At 37.4% G+C, this 14,425-nt stretch overlaps 1 protein-coding gene across 7 annotated transcripts; it reads right to left on the bottom strand.

The window, feature by feature from the left end:
* Positions 1 to 6: 6 nt before the first annotated feature.
* katnb1 (katanin p80 (WD repeat containing) subunit B 1) lies at positions 7 to 14,373 on the bottom strand. Of its 7 annotated transcripts, none has more exons than XM_079599295.1 (20): positions 14,020 to 14,227; positions 13,691 to 13,763; positions 12,250 to 12,385; positions 12,006 to 12,136; positions 11,809 to 11,926; positions 10,763 to 10,863; positions 10,394 to 10,435; positions 8,820 to 8,903; positions 8,599 to 8,714; positions 8,377 to 8,448; positions 8,132 to 8,282; positions 7,679 to 7,863; positions 6,371 to 6,522; positions 6,121 to 6,239; positions 5,814 to 6,032; positions 4,494 to 4,643; positions 4,207 to 4,283; positions 4,030 to 4,104; positions 2,455 to 2,571; positions 965 to 1,441 (listed from the first exon to the last, which is right to left on the bottom strand). In XM_079599295.1, the coding sequence occupies exons 3-20, from the start codon at positions 12,287 to 12,289 to the stop codon at positions 1,306 to 1,308; spliced, it is 2,085 nt and encodes a 694-aa protein (XP_079455421.1). In that variant the 5' UTR covers positions 12,290 to 12,385; positions 13,691 to 13,763; positions 14,020 to 14,227; the 3' UTR covers positions 965 to 1,305. The 7 variants fall into 7 exon arrangements, with proteins under 7 accessions (XP_079455419.1, XP_079455420.1, XP_079455421.1 ...); XM_079599299.1 differs by having other exon boundaries at positions 14,026 to 14,227; XM_079599298.1 differs by having other exon boundaries at positions 14,152 to 14,227.
* Between the last annotated feature and the right edge of the window lie 52 nt (positions 14,374 to 14,425).

Here is a 14,425-nt window from a genome sequence, read left to right as displayed (position 1 = left end):
AGCATTGTCCTCGCATTTTTATTATGAAGCTCAAATTATTTATTTTCCTCTGTTGCCCAAGCAAAGGTCTCTGCACATTAAGCATTCATAACAGAACACGATTACAGATGAATATGAACCTGAATAATACAAGCACCTTTGCTCTTCATTTTAACCTTACCATAATGTTATTTGAAAGGCTGTTAGGACTTGTGTAACTTGAGTGTTTAATTTGCCTCACAACATTTGTTTTCCTTCTTAAGATGATAGGACTGTTTCTGTAGATTTTTTTAAACACTTTTTTTTAGGGATTTTGAAACCCTGACATCAGTACCATATGCTGCCAGCACTAGCATCATACCACACTAATGTGCTGATTATATGCAGCATCAGTACGTTGTTCACATCACAGCTTAATGTTTTAACCTCTTATTAAATAATACAACTTGAATCGAAAGCATTACAACTGATTTGTTTGCTCAGTCTGTGCTCAGTTTTAAAGCTTGATCTTAAATATCTAGTCATCAAAAAACCTTTAAGGCTGTACTTGCTGTTCACAGTGGCATATAAGGAATTTAAAATGGCTTCTAAAAATATATGGAGACATTTGGGTCTCAAAAAAACCCCCACCTAATTATTTATTACATTGTCATTATGAGTCCTTATACTAATACATTATATGCCTAGGCATGGAAACATGTTGCATTTGTTGCAATGTTCTATCACATACATGATTAGACAGTATTTATAAAAAAAATCCTGTCTGGATTAATTACCTTAAAGTCATATTGACAAAACTTTGGCATAGTCACTAGTGTACTACCTTCATTTAGCACTGCTTACTCAGAAGTCACTTATCAAGAAGGTTTCTGTTGGTCAATGGGGCGAATTTGCACAGATTCCTATTGGAATAACTGGATTTTGCCCCGCCCAATTTTTTTAACTGCGACTGCATATTTACATTTTTTTTTTTTTTTTTTTTTTTTGCAGTTACAAGTGATTCACTTTCAAAGTAAATCTATGAATGAAAAAGCACACAAAAGATTTGTCCAAACACCACTTCATATTTTTTTGGGAATCTCTCTCATATGAAAGTTCATCTTTATTATTGACAGTGCTTAGAAAAAGAAAAAAAAAAGGTTTATGCACAAGGAAAATAACCATCAATAAATACTTCTCCAAAGTGTGCTAATGATCACACATGTATAAGTGTTTCATTCACTGGAGCTCAGTGCTTCGCCTATTGTTGACTCTTTCTGACTGAGCTTTGTGTTTAGAGATTGAGGAGTGTTTCTCTGTGCACGTGTGTGATTGTGTGTGTTTGTGTCAGTAGTCCAATGGGGCCATAAGTAGTTGTAGTTCTTTGAAAGTGCTTCCATGACGACCAACCTGCTCCGCCCGGCTCTTCACCACATTACTGAGGTTCTTCAACAGCTTATAGCAAGCTTTACATTTCCGATGCCTGAAAAACATCACAACAGTCTCATAAAAACACATTCCAGTCACATGACTCCAAAAATAAAAACATCCGTTTAACAGACTGCAGGGCTTCAAACTAAGGCCCCGATCACACCTTCACACTCGTTTTTTGCAGTGAGAGGCGCCTTTTTTCAATTGTTTTCCTATGGCAGTGAGCGTTGTTTATGCGCCCCAGGCACCTCGCGTTTTACCGCCTGCTGCGTTTTTGAAGTTAAAAAAAAATAAAAAAAAATAAAAAAAATATCAACTCCGAGCAGAAAAAGCGCCCGGCGTCATCGCAGTTTATTCCAATGTCCAATTGAATGAACGGGAGAGGTGGGCCTTCCGTTGTGGTGATGAAAGCTACAGTTGATTTTAACGCCCGGAGAGTGCGATGATGGAGAATAAACTTCATGGACTGTAACTACCACAATGTTAACAGAAAGTAAATAAAGTTAATAAAAAGCTGATTTGAAGTTTACTTGACTGACAGGACAGCTGTTTCGGTGGTTGCCTAGCAACATAAAAACCGCAGCGCACTGATTGTTATGTGTGATTGGCCAGTGCTGTGCGCCTCGCGTTTTCAAACCTGAAAAACGCGTCTGGTGTGATCAGGGCCTTAGTTCACCATATGATATGGAAGCTATTGGCTCATTAAAGGCAACATTTAAATAAATAAAAAAATGGTTTGAATCAAATTTGTTTGGTTACACTGTTGGTCATGTGAAGAATGTTTGAATAAATTGAGGATCATCAGCAGATCAGCCAGCACTGTAAATGTTTAATTAAACTTTAGTGTATGTGTTCAAGTTATTTTGCTGAGCACAAATTGTAAATTCTAATAGATTCTGAATTTTCATGCATTAAGAACTTTATTTATATGGGGGAAACATTGTAAAGAGGCATCATTTCAGTCTTGTGCCCTGGACAGTTAAGAATCCAATCAAATCAAACCAACACTACAGAAAAAGTACAATAACAGTGTATAATCACAACAAGTGTTTGTTAGGTACTAACCTCTCCTCTCGAGTAATGTCCACCCCCACAGATGGAGGAGCAGTCAGTGTGTCTGAGATTAAAGGCCAAAAACGCTTCAGTATCAGCTTCAAAGACATACAACCAGTCTGGACATAACTGTTGAAGGAAAAGTGAGCATGCGTTACTTGATCGCTGTGTCTGTACATGGCTATGACTTTAATAAATGGCCGCCTCAAACGCTTGTAAACTGGCTCGCGGTTTACTGCCTTATGTGCTGCTGCCCAAGCAATCAAAATTAATCCTCTTAAGCAACTGATTTGAAATGCTCTTCATAAGCAGGAAATTAATTAACAGCCACTCAAGCACTCCTCATGAGCTGCACAAGAGACGTAACGCTCACTTGATTATGATGTTAACGAAGCATTAAAAAAAAAAGGGGGGGAAAGGTAAATAAATCTAAATTTATTAATAATTTAACCATAATAATATTTAAAAATATATACAAACAAGGTACTACTACTAAGTATAGTTTAACATCAACGTTTAAATATAATTTTTATATATATAAATATTAATTATGGTTTAACAAAACAATATTTCATAAATTTGTTTAATAATTATTATTCAAAGTGGTATAAAAAGGACCGTTTTTCAAAGGCTGTACAAATCGATATATAAAAACATTTAAAAATCGAAATATAGTAAAGTGCTATTGTCACGTATTGAAAGTAAAATCACAATGGCTGCGATTCAGTGAAATAAATAGGTTTTAGGGTGAAGCACAGTGCTTTATTATGTCGCATTTATATTACTTACTGTAGCATTTCTATTGTAAAGTGGTAAAATATATTAAAGATTAATTGAACATTTAAATTAAATATTGTTTGGCAAATATTAATAAAGTATTTGATCATGCAGTAAATCGTAACGACAATCAACAGCAAGTTGATTACATGTACATTACATGTATTTTAACAGTGTTGTTCAATAAAACCATATGATAACTTGCTTTTAATACTTTATCTGAATCAGTTATTATTGCACTTATGTAACATTTTAAGTTATTTTAATGGTCATAAGCCAGGTTTCCATTACCCTTCAGGTTGCGCAAATTGAAATTGAAAATACGCCCAATAGAAACACGTCATTTTTGCAAAAACTCCCTTATATCGCAAAAAAGTTTACGCTCGCATGAGGTGGTTTTTCAGAGAATTCGAAAAATTTATATTTTGCACAAATCCAATGTAAACGTTTTTTTTTCTCTCGCATTTACAGGTCACCTGGCGTACGCAAAATTTGCTCATTCTTTAAAGAAGACGCGGTATGTTTGGACAGGAGACAAGACAGTTATTGATTTCAGTGGCATGATTTTTGGCAACAAGAGAATACTTTTTTTTTTTTTAATCGACATTAAGAAAATATCGCAAAAGTTTTGCATAAATCTGTAATTGAATCCTGACTATTGTTGACTTAGGTCTACTTATAGTACCATTAATAAAATGATCTGATTACCAAAATCGTTATTGACAGCCTTACTGTACATGATCAAAATCTAGGTACACGGCTCACCAAGTTTTTGCAGAACAGTCAACGTCATAAGCATGAATGAGTCACCTTTCATATTTGCTCAGCAGCAATTCCTCAATCTGTGGCAAGATGGATGTACAGAGGTCCAATTTCCACAGTGATCTGAAAGATAATTATAACTGTACTTTTTAGTGAATTCAGCTAAAATGAAGCCAGTTGGGACAAAAGCATTCAATGTGACTGAAAATGTACATGGATGCTTACGGTTTGAGGTTGATTATGTTAAGGATGTCCACCACAATAGACAGATCATTCATAGACACAGCTGAATCCAGGGAAGTCTGGACAACATGAAGGGAAATGCAAACACTGCTTTTAGAGTACCGCTGCTTTCAATAATAGCCCATTACAGCATTTACTAGATTACATTAGAAATACATTTTCGATGTGTAGCGGTAAATGTATCCATCAGCCAGTAACAGATCTCTCATTACAATCGGTCTGTCCCACAATTTATCAAAGCTCATCAGCTTGAGTGCTGTTGCACTTACCTTAACATCACCACTGGCCCAGACAGAGCGTACTGTGTCCAGGTTTTTATATCGACTGGTCAGCATTACGCACATGGTGTCATGCCCTTTCTTGATCTGTGCCAACGCCTCTTCATCTCCCATCACGCTGGCTTTAGCGTTTCGTGCATGCTATTAAAACAGAGAAATAAATCAACAGACTCATTCCGTATTTTACATTCTGGTACAAAAGCTGTGACTGCGGCAGTACCTTTTAAAAAAAAAAAGATACTAATATACTATTTTAAGTGGCCTTATTATGCTATTTTAAGGTTCCTAATTTTGTTTTGGAGGTCTCCTACAAAAGGTTTACATGCATACAAGGTAAAAAAAACACTTTAATGTTCTCATAATATACTTTGCAGCATCACCTCTTTTCTTAGTGTGTGTGAAACGACGCGATCAAACATATCTCTTTAAACCCCTCCTTTCAGAGAGCCTACTCTGCTCTGATTGGTCAGATGATCCAGTCTTTTGTGATTGTTCTACCGCTTACAGCGTGTCAGAAACAAAACGATATTACCATATCTGAATTTCAGGTCCGAAGGCTTCCTCAACACTTGCACACAGTGATACAAATAATAATGAAGACATCGGTTTTAGCGCATCAATTCGAGCCCAAGTCCTCATCCATTGGAAGTGCATGCAAAGTGGATTTGCTCTTGCAGCGTCTTCTCGACATGTCAACAAGAAACAAACTCTTCCAGGCCTCAGCTAAAACTACAGTGTTTGCGGATCAAAGCACATTGCTCGCGGGCAGCCAATGAAGACTATAGGGGGGCATTATGCAATTCTGTTACAAACCTACATAGGTTTGTGCAGGATATAAGACTGGAATTATTGATGAATCGTTTCAGTCAGTTCAGAATAGGTTCTTTCTTTTAAGTTTATTGTGAATTTTGATCTTTGAAACTTTGCAGACCTTTATCATTCAAACACTATATGAAAGGTAATATCGAACAGTTTAAAAGGGGATCACCCTGGTGACAGCTGTTGTACCATTTTTTTCGGTGAGTGTAGCAGTCTCTGGCTATAATACCAAATGTCTTAGTTCTTCAGTATTTTGCAAGAGGTGAATTAGTAGTGATGAAGTATTTTGCTATCATTATCAACAAAGCAACTCATGGATCCATTTAGGGGTTATGAACATTGCCATAGAAACAGAGAATGGCTCCGGCAGCTCCAAGAAACTCCATCTAATAATTACAGCAATTCCGACACGACATGAACGCAGCATAAATGTGAATCATCTTAAGGAAACAATAGTGCTAGACAGTAAAGTTAAACATCCATTGAACTCACAGAAAGGAAGTCCCCTACATTGAGGCCAATTGGCTCATTGCGTGTTGAGAGAACGATTCCTGTAGAGGGTTTAGGTTTGGTGGTAGTAACCACAGGACGAGAGGGAGAGGTCACTGATGTGGTCACCACAGCAACTGGACGGGGAGCAGCAGCGATCACAGTTGGTTCCACTCTTTGTACTGGAGTAGAGGAGATAATAGGACCTTTCAACTGTCCTGCCTGAAAATACACAAACATTCATTATACACAAGTCAGAGCCTACACTTACTACTTTATCAAAAGACACTTAAGAAGTGGAAAAACCTACCCTGTCTATTACTGGAGTCACAATCTTAACTGCTGGGCCGGGTTTCTCTAGCACACTCTCTGAGAAAGAGTGCTCTAGGGGTGCTGGGAAAGGTTTGGTGCTTTTAGGTGGCGTTCGTGCTGCATGAACAGGATGGAAAAACCCAGAAACAAAAGAGAAAATGTTCATGAGAAAGATTATATACCATGGCACATGGAAGCAGCATGTGTGAACAAAATTGCTTAACTTAATTTGCGCAGCTAAAACTCACAGATGACACTGCGGGGCTGAAAGATCTCTTTAAAATCTTCAGGGTTGGTGATTTCTGCACTGCTTTCTTTGTCTTCCTTCTCATCCTCACTGCTGGGACTTCTCCTCTCTCCTTCTGGACTCCGGCGATCGGCCTCTGAACTCTGCTTCATCCTACACAAGCACACAAGATCAGCATGTTTAAATCCTATATCAGACAAAACCCTTGCATAAGCTGGTTTTTGACCAGGCATCATGTTGTAAAGATACACTACTGTTTCATATGTTTTGGGGTGGGTACGTTTTTCTTTTTTGTAAAGTCTTTTATGCCAGTGTATCCCAACCCTGTTCCTGGAAGCACAACAACAGTACACATTTTGGGCATCTCCTTATCTGACCCATCATTTTCTGTTCTTGGAGTCTCTATTAAAGAGCTGATGAGTGCATTCAGGTGTGTTTGCATAGGAAGAGTTCGAAAACGTGTCTCACGGTTGGGAAAAACTGGCTGAACGCAAAAATCGCCCCCTATACCCTCATTTGAAGGGACAGCCATTTGTAGTGGTGTCCAAAACCATAGTGGATGTTATTGAGTGCACTTATTCAATCCCACATTACACCGCAGTAACGAGTGTACAACCGATGTACGCTCAACGGCTGTCGGAATTCGCTCACTCGTTTTCATTCACTCCTTTAAGTGAACAGTATTAGTGCACTAATGTAGGGAATAGTGAATGAGGGTTTAGGGGGCGATTTCGGATTCAGACGATGTCTTAGGCTACATTTATTTGATCAAAAACAGTAAAACCACTAATAATACTGTGAAATTTTATTATAATTTAACATAACTTTTCTATTTAAATACATCTTTAAAAAGGTAATTTATTCCTATGATGGAAAAGCTGAATTTTCAGCAGTCTTTACTCCAGTCTTCAGGGTCACATGATCCTTAAAAAATATATATTTCTGACCCCAAACTTTTGAATGGTAGTGTCTGAATCTGAAAGGTCAATACAACATTGATCCGCCAATTGCAAACCTGGCACATTCATGTTTAATAACTGAAGAACAAAATCCCTCAGTTTTATTTTGGAAATACACTGCAATTTTACAGTTAGGCAATTAGAAGTGGAAATACACAGGGCCAGAAGATAAATACTAAAATGCAAACCATTTAGATTTGTAATGCTTTAATCCAAGGCAACTGTATTCAAGGTGTGCATTTTATAAGCTCATGCATTCCCTGATGTTCTTTTCTAGAAGTGACATGCTAAGTTCTACACGGACACATGCGGCGCACGTGCGTGAGACAAAGACAGAAAGAGAATCTTACTCCTGTCCTGTGCAGGAAGTAGAGGGCCGCTCGTAATTCCGGCGTAGTGTTGTTCCTAGCGCAGATGTGGGAGCAGGGATCGGCTTGTCCTGAATCAACCCTTGGATCACAGATCCGGACTTCTTCACTCGGTTGAGATCCACAACATACCAGCTCACATTAGTTTGACTGTAGGACACCGCAATCTATTCAAGAGACAGGTGAAAATTTGTTAAAAGACATGAACAGTTTCAGTCTTTGTCTTCTATGTTCTCAATAAGTGTTTCTGGTCAGATGGCCCCTGTGCATGTCTTCAGAGTTCAGAGTGAAAGTGGTCACTACAGGACCTCTCCCACCAAACAGGTTCATTAATCATCCCAGAAATCAAGAGGAATGCTAGTTCACCCAATAGCACTGCACCCACTGATTTATGCATGTAGAAAGAAAAAGAAAGATTGTGTATGAAGTACAAACCATTTGGTTGTTGCTGATGGCCAGGTCAGACACTTTGCCCCAGCCTACATGCACTACATCAAAGCAGCGGTCAGGCTCCCAGCCGTACACTCGTAGCGTGTTCTCTGAGCCACTGTACAAGCAGTTACCATCAGGATTAAACAATATACTTCTGCAAAAAAAAAAAAAAAAAAAAAGGCAGAGAATTCAGCTAGGGGTCAAACAGAGAAAAACAAACACATCCAGACTGGTACACTGATAAGAACCTCACAACTCCCGTCTCGCCTTCTGACGAGCCAATCATGTTGAATTTCTCCAGGTCCCACAGCTTAACAGTCCTGCAGCAAATATACAAAATACAGATGGTGCCAGAGTTAACAAACCTGGGCCAAAGCAGCACCGAACACATTCAATTCAAGCCACATTATGTATAGACAGACACCAACCCTTCATTCACTCACACACTCGCACACAAAAACAGTCAGTACCGATCTGCACTCCCAGTGGCGAGCAGGTACTCATTGGGGTGGAATTGCACAACATTGACTGCTGATGTGTGTGATGTGAATTCAGTGATCATCTTGCCTGCAATGAGATCCCACAGCTAGATAAAGAGCAGAATGAGAGTACACATTAAAAACTAAATTTCCTACATTTACCAACAAGGCAACACAATTTCTGAAAGTGAGAAGTATAGGATAGCTCTTACCTTTACTGTGCTGTCATCACTGGCTGAAGCAAGCCATTTCCCATCAGGACTGAAGGCTAGACACCGCACAGCCTGAGTGTGATCCTGAAATAAAACACACTCATTTTAACCACATAAATGAGTCCATCATATCACATTCAATGAGATCTTGTGCACTAATGATGCGCAGATCACCGTTTTATCCGCAGGTCAGGCAGGCAAAGTAATAATTTAAAAAAAAATCAAATTAATTGTGGGTTGGATGAGAAATTATAATGTGTTGATTTTAACATAGACACATAACTCTCATTTCACGATAAAACCGCACGCCACTTTTTCAACGACAACATCCCTCTTCAGGGAAAACATGCTTAGAGCACCTCCTAGTGGTCATATAAAACACAAAAAAAAAAACTACACAAGATTTAGCTTAATAACTTAGCTTTAACTAAAAATATACAAAAGCTTAACAGAAATTATTCCGATAAGAGTGTTTTCCAACACGATGAAATTATTAACGCGTTTAAAGCTTAATTTTTCATTAAGCACTAATTTGCAGACTCCATGCTATGCATAGGTCCAAGTTTGTTTAAACGGCAATGGAGGCTAAACAGTTAAGATAATTGAAATAAATTCATTCAAAAGGAATGAAATAAAAGTATCACATGGGAGCATTTTAGTGAAGTAGTTGAAGGGATAGTACACCCAAAAATGTATTATCTGTCATCATTTACCCACATGTTGTTCCAAACCTGTATGAGTTTTTCTTTCTTCTGTTGAACACAAAAGATGATATTTTTAAGAATGTTAGTAACAAGACAGTTGTTGGCACCCATTGATTTCATAGTAGGAAAAAAATACCATGGAAATCAATGGGGTCCAGACACTGACTGGTAACCAACATTCTTCAAAATATCTTCTTTTGAGTTCAACGGGAGGAAACTCAAACAAGTTTGGAACAACATGAGGCCAGACTCATTTTTGGGTGAACTATCCCTTTAACCAGGACCAGTCAAGTGCTGGGTATGTAATATGTAATGGCAGTGAAGCACTGTATATGACAAACTAATAAAGCCTATATTCAGCCTTTGCTTGGGATTGAACATTTCCTTTTGTGTGTGTGTGTTCGGGAAGTTGCAGTGACAGAAACGGTGACAAGTTTGAAGAGAGTAAAGCCTGTGTTTAGGCTATTAAGGAAATGCAATTTTGCAGTAGAATAACTTTTACTTTGTGTTCCTTTAACAGGGGATTCGGGTGATGTTAGAGCATCATCTATTCTGCACAATGTGTACCAGATAGAGACTTTCCAAACTAAAGTGCTTTAAAAGCCATTAAACTCAAAACATCCTGCTAAATGCCATTACAAAATGAATATGCAGTGATTAAAAAAATTTTTTGCTTAAACCAACGGCTGAATCTTACAACATGAGACTAAAAATACACCATTTCACAAAACAATAGGGTAAGATAGATTGAGAGCGCCTCACTAATCCACAGTTTAATCATGTACTTAGACACAACTGAGTGTTAAGGGTGATTAGCCTGGCTTCTGATTGTACAGCCACACACACACACTACTTTAGTCTAGTACTTACCTTGTATCTGTACACACATCCTTTCCTTCTCACATCCCACAACTAGAAAAGAAATTAGACAAGAAAAATGTAATGTTCAAGATAGACATACAAATCTTATATATGCAAAAAACATTGACTACACAGACAGTAGTGGGTCTCATTCACTAACTACGCCTAAACAAATGTGAAATCTGTGAACAAACGTTTCCACAAGTTTTGATTCATTAACTTTCGTGTTAAATACAAATATTTAGCACATTTGTGAATGAGAACCCAGTATTTGGGATTGACGCAAGTTGATTCGTCAAATCTTAACCAGTTTTTTCAAATTCTTTGATTATTCTATAAAACTAGTGAAAACCTTTAAGGCAAAAGCATTTAACTCACCTTAATGTTGCTATCCACAGAACCAGATGCCAGGTATCCTCCCATGGGATGAAAGTCCAGACTGCAGATACTGGCCTTATGCCCCATCAAAGTGCGCAGAACTTACAAAAACCAACAAACAAACAAACAAAAAATCCAAGAAATCAATTCAGCTGTGGATAACAAATACTTTGAAAAATGCATCCATCTCAATAAGTGTTTCTGGTCAGATGGCCCCTGTGCATGTCTTCAGAGTTCAGAGTGGAAGTGGTCACTACAGGACCTCTCCCACCGAACAGGTTCATTAATCATCCCAGAAAGCACGAGGAATGCTAGTCCACAACATGATTTTCTTTTTTCATCATCTACATCAAATATTGGCCATCAATGTGCAGAACATCAATTCAAAACTAGGCAGGCACATTTTTAACCATGACTTGTCAATTAAGATCGACTAGGTGAATCTCATAAAGCCTGTCAAGAAATTAATTATTTTTCATCCTACAGTCCAAAAGAAAAGGCAGTTTTCCTAGTTTAGGAAAAATTTAAATGTATTATATTTGTTTTATCAGTATGGCAATGATTTTTTTTTTTTTCACATTGTGGTAATGAGCTAAAATTTGCCTTAAAAATATAAATTCTAACTTCGGACCTACCTTTAATTAAGTGTCTTTAACTATCATCTACTAACATTTAACTCATACGTAATTAGTAGTGTTGTATAAAATTATTAGTATGCTTTTACATAATACTTACACCTATTTTTAAACCAAATCTTATCACAAAACCTGTCCTGAACCATAACCACTTCCCATCTCAATACCAGCAAACATATTTTGCAAAACATCCTGAACTCCACAAGTACACTGTACCTAACAATTAATTTTGACTAATACATAGGATTCCACTTTAAATTTGGCGTCTTGAACTACTATTTTTCTTTCTCTTGACTTTGGTGATCAACTTATCCTGGACATTTTCTTTACAGGTTTCAAGAGAATCGCTAGGTTTCTTATTTTAGGTTTTCTATTAACCAAAGTGTATAAGGTGCTGCACAAACCACTCACTTTTAGCAGCCTCCAAATCCCAAAGTCGTAGAGAGCCGGACTGAGAACCAGCTACCACACGCTCTTCAGAACTGTTGAACTGGATACACTCCACAGGGCTGGTGTGGCCCGTCAGACTCTACAGAACAGACAGAACACTTCATTATATAGTCGTGAGACTCTTATTTCTTGCAAACACATGACACACAGGGTTATACCATAATGCAGTTCGGTTTGTTGACAGCCCAGATATTGACTCTGCAGTCTTCGCTGCCAGTAGCCAGTAGACGACCCGATGATTTCCCCAACACCAGTGAAGACACATTGCTGGAGTGAGCCACAATCTCCTCTGAACAATACATATGACAAAATAAAAGCCAGTCATTTCTCCCACAACTTTAAACAGAGATCTTGACAACCTTAAACATTCTGCAGTGTCATGACCAGGATCTTTGTACTCACGCAGTTTCCATGCTGTTATTGTGGTGTTGGTGAGAGCCATCGTGATGATAGTGTGATTGAGTCAACTCACTCTGCTCATTTCACCAACACATAAATGTTAGGGATTCGACGATATTAGTTTATCTTCTCTGTCCATCTGTCAAATTAAAAAAGTTAATATAAATACAGACAAACAGCAGAGTAAATATGATGAACATGAAGACTACTCTCTAAACAACTGCAGGACAAACAACTATGATAAAAGGTTATCATTCAATAACTTTTTGCATTTCATAATATCTCACCTTCTGTTAATGAATGTTCTATATCTTAAAGCTTCAATTATAGTTGCATTATGTCCACATTGCCTTTTTTTTTTATTACAGACACTGTACTTCAAAAAGAACAATGTGTGTGAGGGGCTAAACTGAAGAAAAATAATGAATACATGCAGCTTTAAAAAAAAAAACACTTCATTAATGACTAGGCTAATTCTTAAAATACAGGTCAAATATTGATACAAATAAAAAATTAAGTCATTTTTATAAAAAACAATTCCATAAATGGAAAACTTGCTTTAATTGCATTTGAGATGTTCCTTCCTGATAATGTCACAAAGCCGGGTTCAAGTACAAAACATGTTTTAGTATTTATAGCCTATTCTTTACCGAAAGCAAGTTAAAATGAAAATAGAAGGGTTGAGTAAACAAAACTTTTTTTCTCTCTTGACCAGAGATGGCACAGCTCAAAACATTTAATGAATGGATAGGCTCTTCTTAATTGTGTCATTTCATCTGAATATCAACATTTTTGAGATATAGTTAATGTATCCGGGTAATTTATGTAATTTTGTCTCTGTGCGCTGTGACATAGTATTATGTTTAATACCAAAGTTATTTATCTCTATTCGACCCTAAGATTGAAAACCATTCGTGTTTTTGCATTTGCTTAAACTTGCTTGTTGAAAATTAAATGTTTCAATTTTGTTTAAATAACTTTCTCCAGTAGTGGCCTCTTTTAATCATTTTAAATGTCGTGCTGTCACAAGTAGGCTAAATTTGCAAATGTTTCTATTTATTTTCCTTAATGGCAAATTGGCTGATACATCTTCATCCTGCACATGCTAAACTCATATCTAGACTATACAATTTAAAGGTAAATGCCCCTTGTTCTTAAGGGGGCATATTCCTTATTTTATCAGAATCTTGTGATACCCCTTTTACCACCAGTTAAAGCAGGTATTCTATGCCAAAAGCAGCAGTTTTATCGTGAGCGTGTATATTGGTCAAAGTTAAGGCGTAATGAACAAAGAGAGCCAGGTATCACCGTTTCAAGCGATGATGAGAAGCGTTTCATATCTTGCGGAGACCTTATCTTATTAGTCTAACGTTAACACAATAACGTTATACATAACATTACATAGACAAAGACATTAGACACACACACACACAATATCACTCACATGAAGTCCGAGACTAGGTGTGTCGATTAAATCATCAAAGCATTTCCAGTTCAAGTCACTTGGCCACGCGAGCCTGTATCACAGCTAACGTTAACGTTGGCAGTTTATTTATGAAAATTACCAATTTGCAAGCGATGGATCACCTTTCTGTCTTTGTTTTTTCTAACTTTGTTAAAAGACTTACTAACAACTAATCATACTAACAAACATGGTTCCAGGTTAAAGTCTTAAACTTGTTGTTGCTGGATAACTTTCAGCTAACGTTAGCTTCACAATGTAACGTTAGCTAACAAACTAATCTGAACTGTAAACAAATTAACGTTACCTACCTTTACCTCATTATCTTATCTGTGCTGCTCTTAAAGTCCAATAAACGTTGGAATGTATTTATGAGATGAAAGTTGATAACGTTAACACACTCGACCGACAAACAACATCGATTCGACCCAGTTTACACACACATTTTGCTTTTGTCATGTTGTTTCTGATTGGTTGCTAACTAGCGGTAGCTTAGCAACAGTTCCTCTTACCTTCTTTGTTCTGGTGACGGTCAGTCTGGGTTAAATTGGGACTATCATGACTGCAGTCTGCCGATAGGCAGATCAGATCAGCACTAATGAATGAGATAGATTAGTTTAGGACGAGAAAAGATCCGTGTTCGCGCATTTTCAGAGTGCGCATGCGCGTTGGAAGTATTCTAATTGCTATTCAATTCATTTATTTATTTTCACAATA

Source organism: Phoxinus phoxinus, assembly GCF_949152265.1.
Source record: "Phoxinus phoxinus genome assembly, chromosome: 2".
In the NCBI taxonomy this organism is placed as follows: Eukaryota; Metazoa; Chordata; class Actinopteri; order Cypriniformes; family Leuciscidae; genus Phoxinus; species Phoxinus phoxinus.
The sequence above is the reverse complement of the archived record's forward strand: the minus strand, read 5'-3'. Positions and strand labels throughout refer to the sequence as shown.